This window comes from Argiope bruennichi, chromosome 11 (genome assembly GCF_947563725.1).
Source record: "Argiope bruennichi chromosome 11, qqArgBrue1.1, whole genome shotgun sequence".
Taxonomy (NCBI): Eukaryota; Metazoa; Arthropoda; class Arachnida; order Araneae; family Araneidae; genus Argiope; species Argiope bruennichi.
This window is the reverse complement of record NC_079161.1, coordinates 41,399,010-41,416,430: the sequence shown is the minus strand read 5'-3', so window position 1 is coordinate 41,416,430 and position 17,421 is coordinate 41,399,010. Positions and strand designations below refer to the sequence as shown.

Sequence of the window (17,421 nt, the reverse complement as noted above, 5' to 3'; positions counted from 1 at the left end):
ATGAGATCTGGCGACTTGCTGGTAGAGGTCTCATCTCGAAAGCAAGCTAACCAAATACAGAAACTTAAGGCTTTGGCAACGATATCGGTCATAGTAACCCCTCACCAATCTTTAAATACTTCAAAAGGCGTCATTACCTGTGGAGAGTTATTAAATGTCCCCATAGAGGAAATAACTTCTGAAATGAAATCACAAGGAGTTACACACGTTCGTCGAATTGCTATACGGCGTGACGGAGAACTCCTCGAAACTAAGCACCATATTCTTACCTTTCAGACGCCAAAATTACCTGAATTCGTATATGCAGGCTACATTAAGTTGCCGGTGAGGCCCTATATTCCCAACCCATTAAGGTGTTTCCAGTGCCAGCGTTTCGGTCATTCGAAAGCAAATTGCCGCGGGTCTGTCACATGTGCCCGCTGTGCACAAAAAGGTCATGACAGTCAGCAGTGTTCTGCACAAGAAATGTGCGTGAACTGCAAAGGCAAACACCCCTCTTATTCTCGATCCTGCCCTCGCTGGACACTGGAAAAACAAGTTACTACCATTAAAGTGAAAGAAAATTTAAGTTACCCTGAAGCTAGAAAAAAGGTTCAGGCTCAAACTCCCATACCTGGTGTCAGCTATGCTTCAGTTGTTAAGAAGCCGTTTTGTGAAAATTGCTCATGTGAAAACTGTATAAAATATGTCAAAAATTCCAACCCTCCTGAAAAAACATCAGACTCTGACACAGAGCTTTCTACAAATGCTGCACTTGACAACCCTAAACCTGTTAAGCAGAAATCAAAATCAAAGTCAAAATCACACACATCACTGACCTTAAATTTATCAAAACGTGGCCTTACACATAAAGACTTGCAAAAGAAATTGAGAAAATCAACCTCAAAAAATTCTGTTGCTTTGGGACTAGCAACTAAGGGTGTGGTGCATAAGGATTTACAATCCATCTTTGGCGACACACTTTACAGTCCCGACTTTAAATTACATCCGTCTGAGGATGAAGACGAACTTGAAATGAGTTGCGAAGACCAGGCAACTCCAACAACTGCTCCTTCTACTTCCAAGCGACTCTCTTGATGGGTACCTTCCTCTCTTGGAATTGTCGCGGCATGCGGTCCAAACTTCATGACATCAAGACCATAATTAACAATTTTCATCCTGTTTGTTTTGGTGTACAAGAGACCTTCTTGACACAAAACATCCCATTAAAACTTCGTGGATACAATTGTGTTCGAAAAGATGCAGGCACAGGAGTGCACAATTCTGGAGGTGTCTGCATCTTGACATCAAACCTTTTCCCGAGCACACCGTTAAATTTACATACACCTCTACAGACTGTGGCTGTACAAGTTCATATTAGAACACTGGTTACAGTCTGTAGTATCTACTTGCCACCTCATGATGTCATTAACCAACAGGCACTTAATAACTTGGTGGACCAGCTTCCAACACCCTTTTTGATCATTGGTGATTTCAATGCACATAGTTCCTTGTGGGGTTCGGGAAGTACAAACACTCGTGGGCGACAGATTGAACAGTTTTTAACTGACAACTGTCTCTGTCTGCTCAATAAGGATGATAAAACGTACTTTCATGAACCCACTCGTACCTTCCATAATCTCGATTTGGCCATATGTTCTCCAGAGTTATTGCCATTTTTGAATTTGAAAGTTGGAAATGATCTCCATAATAGTGATCATTTTCCTCTAATTGTCTCTCATGCTGATAGAGGCTGTGGAACCTGTCTGCCACAGCATTATCTATTCCAGCGAGCGGATTGGGATGCTTTCAGGCAATTGGCAAAAATTACAAAGTCCATGGTCAATACTACATGCATCACGGAAGCAGTACGAAACGTCGTTAAATGTTTAGTTAGTGCCGCTGAAAAAACAATTCCTAAAACTTCACCACGCCTACGGAAATTCCGAAAACCCTGGTGGAATGAAGCCTGTCGTGACAGCCACAAACAGCAGAAAAAGCTGTGGAATATCTTCCGAAGGTACCCCACCACAGAAAATCTCGTCGCATTCAAACGTGCTAAAGCCATTGCTCGTCGCACTCGTCGTCGAAGTCAGAGGGATTCTTGGATAAAATATGTATCTTCGATCACACCTTGTACTACAAGTAAACAATTGTGGAAGAAAGTGAAGTCAGCAAATGGAGTCTATCGGGAATTTACTTTTCCTGTTCTTAAAACTGAAAGTACGACTCACTCTGCTCCATTGGATATTGTTAATATTTTTGGGCAGACATTTGCACAAAATTCCGCTATTGATTGCTATAGTTCTTCGTTCATAGCAATTAAAAATCGCGCGGAAAAACATTCTTTGAATTTTCATGCTCGAACACCTCTTCCGTACAATTGCGAGTTCAAGATGATCGAATTAATTTCAGCTTTATCTCAAACTCATGATACCAGCCCTGGCCCAGACGGAATCACATATAATATGCTTCGCCATTTAGATGAGGAATCGCTCTCTAGTCTCTTATATTTGTTTAACAGAGTCTGGAGTGAGCAAAATTTCCCATACCAGTGGCAAGAAGCTTTTGTGATTCCCATTCTGAAACCGGACAAAGATCCTGCTAACCCTCTGAACTACAGACCGATTGCTCTAACTAGTGTCCTTTGTAAGACTCTTGAGCGTATGGTCAATGCCCGACTTGTCTTTGAATTGGAGAAGAAAACTTGCATTCCGCCCCAACAAAGTGGTTTTCGTAAAGGACGTTCAACTATTGACAATATTGTTCAATTAGAAACTCAAATTCGTAACGCGTTTGTCCGTAGAAATCACCTTGTCTCCATTTTCTTTGACATAGAAAAGGCATATGACCGTACTTGGCGTTATGGAATTTTAAAAAAACTTTCTGACTTGGGTTTTAAAGGAAACCTCCCAATTTTTATTGAACGTTTCTTGTCGACTCGTACGTTTCGAGTACGCCTGGGTAATTTTTATTCTGATGCTTTTATTCAGGCTGAGGGTGTTCCGCAAGGAAGTGTCCTCAGCGTAACACTTTTTATCCTACATTTTAGTGAAATTTTAAATATTTTGCCACCATCTGTCAACGGAACTTTATATGTCGATGATTTGCAGATCTCTTGTCAAGGGAGTAACATGCACTTAATTGAACGGCAATTACAAAATGCTATCAACAAATTGTTGAGTTGGTGCGATGAGAATGGACATAAACTTTCAGCTGAAAAGAGTAAGTGTGTCCATTTCTGTAGAAAAAGGAGCATTCATCTTGACCCTATTCTGTCAATAAGAGATGTTACTATTCCTGTTATTGATGAAATGCGGTTTTTAGGAGTGGTTTTCGACAAGAAACTCACTTTCCTCCCGCATATCTTGCAATTACGGAAGACGTGTGAAAAGTCCTTGAATATCCTCAAGGTGCTTTCTTGTACATCTTGGGGTGCTGATCGCACATCCCTTCTTCGTATCTACAATGCTATTATTTTATCTCGCATTGATTATGCATGTATGGTTTATGGTTCTGCCAGACCTTCTATTTTACGCAGATTAGATACCATTCATCACTCAGCTCTAAGAATTTGCTCTGGTGCTTTCCGCACTTCACCTGTAAAGAGCCTTTATGTTTTATGCCATCAGTTACCGCTTGATTTACGCAGAAAGAAAATCTCTACTCAATACTATTTTCAAACACTTTGCGTCCCACAACATCCGATGTCCCATATTCAGTTTCCGGCTTCCCTCCGCAGACTTTATAATGCTCGCCCCTCTCATATACTACCTTTCAGTGAGAGGATCAAAGGAATTATAAACGAATCGAACCTGAGCAACGTTACCTTCGAAACTTCAGACCCTTTGGTTTTTCCACCTTGGGATATACCAGATTTTTCGTTCTTGAATCCTTTTTCCGGCTTTGACAAATCTACATTAGCTCCGATTGTTTTTCAGCAAATTTTTAATTCTCATCGCAATCATTATCATTCCTACACACCGATTTACACCGACGGTTCAAAAACAGATGAACATGTTGGCTGTGGAATAGTTTTAGGATCTGCTATTCACAGTCATCGCCTGCATAACTCTTGTTCAGTCTTTACTGCTGAACTAACAGCCATTCTTTGTGCACTTCAGCAGATTTCACTTTCTGTCCAACGTAAATTTTGTTTATATTCTGATAGCATGAGTGCCTTAAAAACCCTTTCTAATTTTAACAACCGAATTCACCCGGTTGCTGTTGATATTTTATCCTCTTTACGTACCCTTCGCAATAAGGGTTTTAATATAATTTTCTCTTGGGTTCCAAGCCATGTCGGTATTTTTGGAAATGAGTTGGCGGATAAAGCTGCAAAAGAAGCTTCTTCGTTTCTGCAGCATCCTCTTGTATATGCAGATGTGAAAAGAACATTCTCTGATTTTATTAACCAGTTATGGCAGAACGACTGGGATACACAGGTCCATAATAAACTTCATTCAATTAAAACTTCTGTCGATTTATGGCCTGCTATACCTATGCGAGAGATTGATGTAAAACTGACTCGTCTTCGCATAGGGCACACCCGTTTTACTCATAAACATTTATTGTTTGGGGATGAAGCACCAATGTGCCCGACATGCCATGTAGATTTTACCGTTTTACACATTTTAATACAATGTCCCTCTTTTAATCATCATCGTAATCATTTGTTTCCTTCGACGACACCGTTAACTCTTCTAGATTTAGTGGGTGAATATCCCCACAAAAATATTTTTCACTTCTTAAGAATCATTGGATTTTATCACTCTATTTAGATTTTATTGACTTTTTAAATCGTCTCTGATCCAATTTCTTGTTTTATTCATCAATTTTACATGTTGGATTTTAAAACGTTTCGAAAAAATCAATTTTTTTCTCGCTTTTAAATTGGTATTGAAATAATTTTAACCATTTGACTGGCGCAGTTTAGTCAAAACATGGCTCTTGCGCCAATAAAATACAACAAACAAACAAACAAATACCTGTCACTGTTAGCTCCCACATGCCACTTAACTATTCAAAAGGTGTAATTACATGTGGAGAGCTGTTTAACGTTCCTCTTGAGGAAATAACTATGGAACTCAAGCCAGAAGGGGTGACAAATGTACGCCAGATTAATATTCGCAGGGATGGGCAACTCCTTCCCACAAAACATTATATTATTACTTTTCATGGTCCGAAGCTACCAGAATTTTTATACGCAGGCTACATAAAATTACCCGTACGACAATATATCCCAAATCCTCTACGATGTTTTCAATGCCAGCGTTTCGGTCATTCGAAAGCTAACTGCCGCGGGACCATGACTTGCGCCCGTTGTTCAGAAAAAGGCCATGATAGCCAGCAGTATTGCGCACCCGAAAAATGTGTAAAATGCGGAGGTAATCATACTTCATTTTCTAGAAATTGTGAACGTTGGCAACAAGAAAAACAAATAACAGCAATAAAAACGAAAGAAAATTTATCCTATCCTGAAGCTAGAAAGAAAGTTCTAGCTCAAACACCCTCACCTGGCTTAACATATGCATCTGTAGCAAGAAAACCTTTTTGTACAAATTGTTCTTGTAAGAATTGTGTTAAATACTTCACCGAAAACAAAGATACAGATAAATCCTCTGAATCTGAAACTGAACCTACTGTAAAAAATATCCCTGACATCAAACCAGCTAAATCGAAATCGAATTCAAAATCCCAAAATTCACTGAAACTAAAGCTTGCAAAAAGTGGCTCTTCACCGATACAGCTGCCTTCAAAATTAAAATTATCAAAAACACAGAAATCCGGCGCATTGGGACTGGCGACGCAGGGTATCGTCCATAAAGATTTAACATCCATTTTTGGTGGCGCACCCAAAAGTCCCGATATAATTGAACTCCATCCGTCTGAAGGGGATGACGATGAATTAGAAATGAGTTGCGATGTTTCACCAACTCAAACAACTGATACCGACCTCTCTCCCAATAAAAATTCTCTTAATGGGTACCTTCCTTTCATGGAATTGTCGTGGCATTCGGTCCAAACTTCCTGACATCAAGTCAATTATTAACAAATTTCATCCCGTTTGTCTTGGTGTTCAAGAAACCTTTTTGGCACCAAACATTCCTATTAAACTGCGCGGTTACAGCTGTGTTCGGAAAGATGCAGACACAGAATCTCGCAGTTCTGGAGGTGTCTCTATCTTCACTTCTAACCTTTATCCGAGCACACCTCTAACTACATACATCCCTACAGGCTGTGGCTGTACAAGTTCATGTACGGATATTAGTCACAGTCTGCTGTCTTTACTTACCACCTCACGGAGTTATATGTCAGAAAGATCTTGATAACCTAGTGGACCTGTTTCCCTCCCCATTTCTCTTACTGGGCGACTTGAACGGACATAGTACATTGTGGGGTTCAGATTGTACAAACTCTCGAGGGCGGAAAATTGAGCAGTTCATTTCTAAAAACTGTCTCTGCCTGCTCAACACTGAAGAGAGAACGTATTTCCATGGACCCACACGTAGCTTCCATACACTTGATCTGGCCATATGTTCCCCTGAACTCTTGCCATTGCTGACCTTTTCAGTCAGCAATGATCTATACAATAGTGATCATTTTCCAGTTATTGTCTCGTATGCTGAAGGAGAAAATATGACCCTTCGTCCTCCACGTTTTTTATTCCATCGAGCAAACTGGGATACATTTATGCACTCAGCAGACATCTCACAGGCTATGGTCAGTATTTCAGACATCACAAAAGCAGTTCAACATGTCGTTCAAACAATTATAAAAGCCGCTAATAACACCATACCAAAATCTTTCCCACGTCTAAGGAAGTTTTGCAAACCCTGGTGGAATAAAGAATGCCACGACAGCCATAAGAATCAAAAGAAACTATGGAATATTTTTAGAAGATACCCAACAACAGAGTCTTGTCGCTTTTAAAAGAGCCAAAGCGCTTGCTCACCGCATTCTCCGACGTAGTCAAAGAGAATCATGGATAAAATTTATATTATCAATCACATCTTCTACTTCCAGTAAGCATTGATGGAGGAAAGTAAAGGCTGCTAATGGGATTTATAGTGAATCATCCATCCCTATTTTAAAAACCGGAACTGAGATGTACTCCTTCCCATTAGATATAGCCAATATTCTTGGTCATGCATTCGCACAGGTTTCCGCATTGGATTCTTATAGTCCTGAATTTCTGGCAATTAAGAATCCAGCGGAACGATTGTCATTGCATTTTAATGACCGAAGTTCGTATCCATACAACTGTTGAGTTCAGGATGTTTGAATTAAAAGCCGCCTTGTCTCGTGCCCATGATACAAGTCCTGGGCCAGATGGAATCACATATAGTATGCTCCGTCATTTGAATAAAAATTCACTTTCCAACCTATTTTTATTTAATAGAATCTGGACGGAACAGAATTACCCATTACAATGGCGTGAAGCTATTGTGATTCCAATCCTAAAACCTGACAAGGAATCTTCAAATCCTTTAAACTACAGGCCAATTGCTCTAACAAGTTGCATTTGTAAGACCTTTCAGCGCATGGTCAACGCTCGTCTTATCTTTGAATTGGAGAAACAAGGATGCATCTCCCCATTGCAGAGTGGTTTCCGGAGAGGTCGTTCCACTTTTGACAATCTCATTTTACTGGAAACGCAGATCCGCAACGCTTTTATTAAGAGAAACCACCTTGTCTCCATATTCTTTGACATAGAAAAAGCCTATGACCGTGCTTGGCGTTTTGGCATACTTTCAACACTTTTTAACTTTGGTTTTAGGGGAAACCTACCTATATTTTTACAGAACTTTTTATCCCATCGGACTTTTAAAGTTCGTGTAGGCAACTTTCATTCCGATTCTTTTATTCAAGCTGAGGGAGTTCCGCAGGGAAGTGTCCTCAGTGTCACGCTTTTTATCATCCATCTTAGTCAAATTTTAACAATTTTGCCTCCATCTGTACATGCCAGTCTTTACGTTGATGATCTGCAGATCTCATGCCAAGATAGCGACATGAATTTAATTGAACGACATTTACAAACCGGCGTGGATAAATTGATAGCTTGGTTCGATAACAATGGGCACACTATCTCTCCGGAGAAGAGCCGATGCGTCCACTTTTCCCGGAAAAGAAAGCTTCACCTTGATCCGAATATATGTATTCGGAATATTCAAATCCCTGTGGTGAACGAAGTACGGTTTTTGAGAGTGATTCTCGATCGGAAGCTCACCTTTCTTCCTCATATCTTATATTTGCGGAGGAAGTGTGAAAAATCATTGAACATTTTAAAAGTGCTCTCGAAAACATCTTGGGGTGCCGATCGATCCTCCTTACTCCGTATTTACCAAGCGGTAATTCTTTCCCGAATTGATTATGGGTGTATGGTGTACGGTTCCGCCTGCTCATCAGTTTTGAGGCGACTGGATACCATTCACCATTCTGCTTTGCGTATCTGTTCAGGTGCATTCCGTACTTCTCCGGTTGAAAGCCTATACGTTATATGCCATCAGCTACCTCTATGTTTAAGGCGTAAGAAATTGTCTGCCATATTTTATTTTCGAATAAAATCTGTATTCAAACATCCTTTAGGCCAATTGTCACTGCCAGTTGGTCTTCATCGACTGTATAATGCTCGTCCTTCGAATATGCTCCCCGTTATTGAGAGAGCCAAATTACTCCATGACTCGGACCTTAACGGTATTCGTGGTAGAGCTGTGGATTTCCTTAGTTTCCCACCCTGGGATATCCTGCAATTTTCTTATTTGAATCCTTTTCTTGGATTCGATAAATCCTCAACAGCTGCTGTTTTTCTCCAACAGATCTTTTTATATCATCGCTATCGGTATTCTACTTTTGCCCCAATTTTCACGGATGGCTCGAAATCAGATGATCATGTCGGTTGTGGAATCATACTTCCATCCGATACACTGAGCCACCGTCTTCATAATTGCTGCTCCGTCTTTACAGCTGAGTTAGTAGCAATTTTCTGTGCCCTCCAGAAAATTAGATCATCCTCTCAGCGCCAATTTGTCATTTATACCGATAGCATGAGTGCTTTGGAGACACTTTCACACTATCACAATCGGATGCATCTGGTTGCGATTCAAATTTTATTTACCTTGCGACTTTTGAAAAATGATGGCTTTTATATAAATTTCTGTTGGGTTCCGAGTCATGTCGGTATCTTCGTGAATGAGAAGGCAGATTCAGCTGCAAAATCTGCAACGACCTTTTTAACTATAGGACTTCCCTTTAGTGACATCAAAAGGTCTATTGATTATCACTTTTTTCCTATTTGGCAAAAATCATGGGATCTGCAGATCAGAAATAAATTACATTCTGTTGAGATGAACATTGTTTCTTGGCCTGAACTATGTGTATGTACATATCTGGTATTCAGAACTATGTGTATACTAAGAACCGATGTATTCACAAATTTTTTTGTTGAGAAAAACTCCAACAAGATATGGCTCTTGCGCCAATAAACCAAACAAAACCAAAAAACCAAACCAGAATTTTGGTAAAGCTTTGTGTAGTCACCAAATGTTTGGTAGTTAAATGCTTGGTATACAAGCTTTGCGTGCGAGTAATCCGCTTCTGCAATGTGACTTTGAGTCAAATCATTGAAAAATGCTTCCCGACGTGGTAATCCTATAACAGCCAATTTTTCAATAGAATCCATATAGGAATAGGGAAAAACGCCTTTACGTTTTAATAGATATCGATTTTTTTCACTCTTAAAAAAACTGTTAAAAATTTCAAAACTATGCTCGAATACAATCAGATTGTTTATTAACGTATCAAGAGTGGAGTCTAAAAATTGATAACTATCCAAAAATTTCAGATTCATATTATTAAATTTTTTAAAAATTTAACCTTTTTTTTAACCACATGAATGGCGCGCAGTTTAGCCAAGGATGGCTCTTGTGCCAGAAAAATACAAACAAACCAAACCAAACCAAAAATTTGAGATCGTCCAGAGTGAACATAGTGATTTTTTCGAGATTTACTGGAATGATATTAATATCTTCTACAAATTTAAAAGGTAAATTTTTTAATAAAAGATGAGAATCATAATTCTTAGAATTATGAATATTAATCAGAATGAAAAACGTTTTTCTATAAAGAATGTTACACACTTTATGTTCTAGTCCTGTCGTAAAATTCTGATGATGTTCATGGTTCCTCACTTTGATATCAACTCGCTGAAAATGTTCTTCGCAAATTACGCAGAGGGTTCGTAGAAATTAACTTTCATCGTTAATTTCTATTTTGCTCACTATATTTATTTCAGCTCTTAAAGTACGTTTAAAACCCCGAAACCCAGATTTTATTTCAGAAAAAGTTATTTTTAGTCAATCCTTTCTCCTCCTCTAAATTATTAATGCTGCTTAACATATTCCGCCATTTTTGGCAATCCTAAAATAAAAGTTTGAATTTGGTCTACTGCTATGTTGAATCTATTTTTGATATCCCCCTTATCATTATATTTTACATATATTATGTAATAAGCTTTTCGAAATTCCTTTATCTCGATGCCGAGTCCTTTACCTAAGTAGATTGAATGTGGTGGAATTATGCTTTCAGGGTTTTCAATTTCATCTGAGAGGTTAAGATCAAACTTTCTCTTTTTAGGGGAATTATGTTCTTCCTCGTCTTCATCTCTAAAGGCTGAGAACTTGGAGGCTCGATCTAAAAAGGACACACTACACATTTTATTACTTACTTGGGAATTTTATATTTTGTTTGAGACTAGAGGGGAAAATCGTAACTACAAAATATGAAATGCAAGCACTTACCACTTTCCATGTTGTGAAGCTCAATCTGTGATTAGAGAAACACCCATAAAACTGAATGGTAAGAGAGGCGTTTATATACTGTTTAAAACTTTGTACGACCCTGAAGTCCCAAGGATAATATTAAATACGATGTATCTGTTAGCCTTATCTATGTAAAGTTCTTTTTTTAACAGCCTTGACCAGTCTAAACCTAACTGCGTTAAGCGCATGCTGTTAGCAAGAGCTAAATAAAATGGTAGCATACAGTTCGAACTCTTGTTCAATACAGCACATGGCAATATAGTTCCAAAGTTCACCTCGTCTGTTGTTTTGGATTCAGTTCACTGTTGATTCGATTCTTTTTTCATTCGTAAAATTTTGCTATTGATGATGATGAGAAACATTAATAATTCTATTAATGAAAAGCATTTTAATACTTGCAGGTTTTTTTTTCATTTTATTTTTATAATTTTTTAAAATTTATTTTTTTAATAAAAAAAGCATTTTGATTAAAGCAATCTTAAAAAGCTAGAGCCTCTCTCAGTAAAAATTGCGATTTAGAAAGCAGCTGACCAAAGAAAATGGAAAACCAAAATAAGAATATAATCTAGGGAGGAGAAGGGATATTTAACGTTTCAATATGCCCGTAAGCTCGCGTAATTATTCCATCATTCCAAACGTCTATTTTATCGTAGTAAGACGACAGAGCTGTTTGGGTTTGCACCATTGTTGTAAGCGAATGTTTTTTTAGAAATTATGGAATATTCATTTTTTCGAATAACTAACTCATCTTTCAATACATTTTTGTAAGTTTCTTGAGTTGAAAGGACTAGCGAACTTTTGCGAACTCTCTTAACTGTTTATTTGCATGCATTATCTCCAAACAGAAAGCTGTACAGCTTAGGCTTTAATCCAATAAATTCACTAATAGGTCACAGCGTTCCTAGTTTTCTTCTATTAATACCACTATATAATAGATGGTTCTGAGGAAAATTGCTAATGTCTGATATATCAGAGAAATGACGTTTTATATTTTCATATACATTTTTTGTGTGTATGTGTAAATAGATCGAATCTGTATCGGTATATAATAATTCACAATTTTTTTAAAAATTTGAATAATACAGCTCATACATTTTGAGTTTGGAAATCTCTAAAATTACAAATCCTATGTATATTGGTTTGTCTAAGATTAAGTTAGGTTTGCGCATCTGAAACAATGTTAAATTTTCGTTGATTGGTTTAAAATACTCTAAGGCTGAACTTGATAGATATCTTTGATTCGTCTCAGGCGTAAGCGCACTCCTTAAATTTTTTTTGCTTTCGCACATTTTGTAAGCATTTCTCATAGAAAGAATTATTCATTTTTTTAAAAAAACAATTTTTCGCTTTCTGTTTTACATACTATTATTTTTGAATTATTAAAATCGATATATTCTCTCGACCATGGTTTCTGGGCAAATGCCAAAATTCTGTGAATCTTTTTCCAAATCAATCGCTGTTCGAGATAAAATTATAGATTTAAATAATAAGTTATGTAATTCATTTTGGGGAAAAATTCTGAGTTAATTTTTTACATGGCAAAGTATTTTTCAAATTAAACTTTGAACAGAATTGTTTTGAATATGGAGATAACATCTCATAAGTGATCGTAACATGTTCAGGAGCCATAGGCCAATAATTTTGTCTCTCATGCTGTGGTGAAGGTATTTCCAAATCTACTTCTAATACATAGTCTATATCAGAATCGAGAGAAATATCATCTAAATTAAATCTTTTTACCTCATCTGCAGTTAACCAATAAAATTCTACATAAGGCAATGGCTTACTGATTGCATAGCCGTATAAATTAACAGCATCTAATGCTAGGATTTAGTTTATCGGTTTTGAACTATCGAAACTGTTTGGTAATAAAGGATTGTTTGTTTTTGCAACTCGTTTCCCTACTAAACATATGCCACCGCGCATTTGGCTTTCGAACCAAATGTAATCTTAATGTTTCCTAATAGTTTCAACTCTATTTTGCAAAGTTTTAGACCTGCATCGAATGTTAGTTCGCTCACTGAAATACAATGAACAGGATCCAATCCATATCATTTCAGTGACGTATTTCGAAATGAGCAGAATACTTCTGTACGGATTATAACATCAGAATTTTGGTAAAGCTGTATGTAGTTACCAAATGTTTGGTAGTTAAATGCTTGGTATACAAGCTTTGCGTGAGAGTAATCCGCTTCTGCAATGTGACTTTGAGTCAAAACATTAAAAAATGCTTCCCGAGGTGGTAATCCTATAACAGCCAATTTTTCAATAGAATCCATATACGAATAGGGAAACACGCCTTTACATTTTAATACATATCGTCTTTTTCACTCTTAATGAAACTGTTAAAAATTTCAAAACTATGCTCGGATACAATCAGATTGTTTATTAATGTATCAAGAGAGGAATCTACAAATTGATAACTATCCAAAAATTTCAGATTCATATATTTAAATTTTTTTAAAATTTAACCTTTTTTTTACTACATGAATGGCGCAGTTTAGCCAAGGATGGCTCTTGTGCCAGAAAAATACAAACAAACCAAACCAAACTAAAAATTTGAGATCGTCCAGAGTGAACATAGTGATTTTTTCGAGATTTACTGGAATGATATTAATATCTTCTACAAATTTAAAAGGTAATTTTTTTTAATAAAAGATGAGAATCATAATTCTTAGAATTGTGAATATTAATCAGAATGAAAAACGTTTTTCTATAAAGAATGTTACACACTTGATGTTCTAGTCCTGTCGTAAAATTCTGATGATGTTCATGGTTCCTCACTTTGATATCCCCTCGCTGAAAATGTTCTTTGCAAATTACGCAGAGGGTTCATAGAAATTAACTTTCATCGTTAATTTCTATTTTGCTCACTATATTTATTTCAGTTCTTGAAGTACGGTTAAAACCCCGAAACCCAGACTTTATTTTAGAAAAAGTTATTCTTAGTCAATCCTTTCTCCTCCTTTAAATTATTAATGCTGCTTAACATATTCCGCCATTTTTTGTTCTATTGCACATATTCTTACTCAATGTACTAATTTTACTTCTGATCGTTTAACTCACTTTCATTCGACTATTTTAAATTTACAGGACCTAGTGGGTGAGAAACCTCACTTAAAACTTTTTGACTTTTTAAAAGCCATTGGTTTCTTTCATAGCATTTAAAATTTGAGTTTTATTTTTATTCTTGTGCCAAATCATTATAAATCATAGACCTTCTGAACTTTTGACGTTTTACAATGTACCCTTGTTTTATTGACACATTTTACACTTTTATGATGGAACTATTGAAATATCCTTGTGGGTGGCGCAGCTTGTCCTAAATTGGACCTTGTGCCAGAAAACCTTAACTATATCATACCATCCGCCATTTTTTGCAATCCCAAAATAAAAATTTGAATTTGGTCAACTGCTCTGTTGAATCAATTTTTGATATCCCCTTATCATTATATTTTACATATGTTATGTAATAAGCTTTTCTAAATTTCTTTATCTCGATGCCTAGTCCTTTGCCTAAGTAGATTGAATATGGTGGGATTATGCTTTTAGGGTTTTCAATTTCATCTGAGAGGTTCAGATCAAACTTTCTCTTTTTAGGGGATTTATGTTCTTCGTCTTCATCTCTGAAGGCTGAGAAGTTTGATTCTCGATCTAAAAAGGACACACTACATTTCATTACTAACTTGGGAATTTTATATTTTGTTTGAGACTAGAGGGGAAAATCTTAACTACAAAATATGAAATGCAAGCAGTTACCACTTTCCATGTTGTGAAGCTCAATCTGTGATTAGAAAAACACCCATAAAACTGAATGGTAAGAGAGGCGTTTATATACTGTTTAAAACTTTGTACAACCCTGAATTCCCAAGGATAAAATTTAATTTGATGTATCTATTAGACTTATCTATGTAAAATTCTTTTTTAACAGCCTTGAGCAGCCGAAAGATAACTGCGTTAACGAAAGCACATGCTGTTAGTAAGTGCTGAAAAGAATTCCCCACTCGCAGCTATTGTCGATTGTTTTAATTTATTTTTCTTACATAAATTTAAAGGAAGGCCAGCAAGAAAACATTCTTATCAAGAACAAAGAGGATTCGCGTTTTTTTTTTTATTTCCCCACAAAATAAGTTGAAGTGAGGGTAAATATATAAACTTAGAAATAACGCATTTGGAGAGATCCAAACTTTCTTTTGTAAAATCCTTTTTATTTCATTATAAACAAAAAACCATTTTATTAAAAGGTTATTTATCAGTAGTATATAAATGTATAACTCTGAATCACTTTGCAAAATCCTAGAGACTTATACATAATTTTTGACGAGAGCTCCTATGAATCGCAAGACCAGAATATACATACTAAGAATGCAAAGCGAAGCAACAGCCGCTATCGATAGTTGATGAATGGAAAAGTTACATTTCAATCAAATATTGTTTTCATTGACTCCCAAGGAGAAGAAAAATATCAACGATCTGTAAAGCGGGATGAAAGCGTTAACGGCGATGCATTACTAGAGATCTGGTTTTCCATGCGGGAACCCGGGAGGCCGGAACAAGATATCTCACTTTTGCCGAATAATATAGATATTAAAAGTTTAAAATTTTGAACTGCGTACAGCTGATGTGAAATCAACTGAAGCAGCACCTCACCCTTTCCTAATGAAAAGCTAAATATTAAATTTTGAACTGTTTTAGCTGCTGACAGGACAACTGAAACAGTAAGTTAGATGTTAGTAATTAGTAAGTATTCACGACGTGAGGACTTTGAAGCTCAGTTTAATTAACGTGTAGCAGCTTCCATTATTCTACACGACAGTGTTTTAGGAACTTTAACGCAACAATTCCCAAAATGTAAAAATAAAATGTAGCTTCCTCAGGTTTGCTGCTACCTGGGAAAAAATGGCAGAATACGATAGAAAGCAACATATAAATGGAAAACGCCACCTAAGCGAATATACTTCGAAAGCATGACGATGATGCAAACGATAGCAATTTCAATTTTCTCACTGATAATTCGGCATAATTGGATGTTTGCGTTTTGATTCTCCTCTATTCGATAATGTGGTAGCATACAGTTCTAACTCTTGTTTAATATGGTTTATAGCAATACAGTTCCAAAGTTCATCTCGTTTCTTTGTTTTGGATTCAGTTTTCTGTTGATTCGATTCTTTTTTCATTCGTAAAATTTTGCTAATGATGATGAGGAACATTAATAATTCTATTAATGAAAAGTATTTTAATACTTGCAGTTTTTTTTTTCATTTTATTTTTATAATTTTTTAAAATTTATTTTTTTAATAAAAAAAGCATTTTGATTAAAGCAATCTCAAAAAGCTAGAGCTTCTCACATTAAAAATTGCGATTTAAAAAGCAGCTGACCAAAGAAAATGGAAAACCAAAATAAGAATATAATCTAGGGAGGAGAAGGGATATTTAACGTTTTATATGCCCATAAGCTCGCGTAGTTATTGATTTATCGCAAACGTACATTTTATCATAGTACGACGACAGAGCTATTTGGTTTTGCACTATTGTTGTAAGCGAATGTTTAGAAATTATGGAATATTGATTTTTTCGAATAACTAACTCATCTTTCAAGACATTTTAGTAAGTTTCATGAGTTAAAATTGCTAGAGAACGTTTGCGACTCTCTTAACTGTTTATTTGCATCCATTATCCCCAAACAAAAAGCTGTACATCTTAGGCTTTAATCCAATAAATTCACTAATAGGTCACAGCGTTCCTAGTTTTCTTCTATTAATACCACTATATAATAGATGGTTCTGAGGAAAATTGCTAATGTCTGATATATCAGAGAAATGAAGTTTTATATAATAATATACAATTTTTGTGTGTATGTGTAAATAGATCGAATCTGTATCGGTATATAATAATTCACAATTTTTATCATAATTTTTTTTTTAATTTGAATAATACAGCTCATACATTTTGAGTTTGGAAATCTCTAAAATTACAAACCCTATGTATATTGGTTTGTCTAAGATTAAGTTAGGTTTGCGCATCTGAAACAATTTTAAATTTTTGTTGATTGGTTCAAAATATTCTAAGGCTGAACTTGATAGATATGTTTGATTCGTCTCAGGCGTAAGCACATCCCTTAAATTTATTCTTTTTCGCACATTTTGTAAACATTTCCCAAAGAAAGAATTATTCATTTAAAAAAAAAACAATTTTTCGCTTTCTGTTGTACATACTATTCTTTTTGAATTACTAAAATCGATATATTCTCTCAACCATGGTTTCTGGGCAAAAGCCAAAATTCTGTGAATCTTTTTCAATATCAATTCTATTCGAAATAAAATTTTAGATTTAAAGAGTAAGTTATGTAATTCATTTTGGGGAAAAAATTCGGAGTTAATTTTTTGCTTGTCAAAGTATTTTTCAAATTAAATTTAGAGCACAATTGCTTTGAATATGGAGATAACATCTCATAAGTGATCGTAAGATGTTCAGGAGCCACAGGCCAATCATTTTGTCTCTCCTGCTGTGATGAAGTTATTTCCAGATCTACTTCTAATACATAGCCTATATCAGAATCGGGAGAGATATGATTTAAATTAAAAATATATACTTCATCAGCAGTTAACCAATAAAATTCTCC

General features: G+C 36.0%; 1 protein-coding gene across 1 annotated transcript; it reads left to right on the top strand.

Annotated features, from left to right (window-relative positions):
* Positions 1-1,077, top strand: LOC129956537 (uncharacterized). The gene has a single exon (XM_056068461.1). It carries the CDS (start codon positions 1-3, stop codon positions 1,075-1,077), a length of 1,077 nt encoding a protein of 358 aa, XP_055924436.1.
* The last annotated feature ends 16,344 nt before the right edge of the window (positions 1,078-17,421 follow it).

Coding starts and splice junctions, on each gene's coding strand:
- LOC129956537 (XM_056068461.1), top strand. CDS start 1: ATGAGATCTGGCGACTTGCTGGTAGAGGTCTCATCTCGAAAGCAAGCT.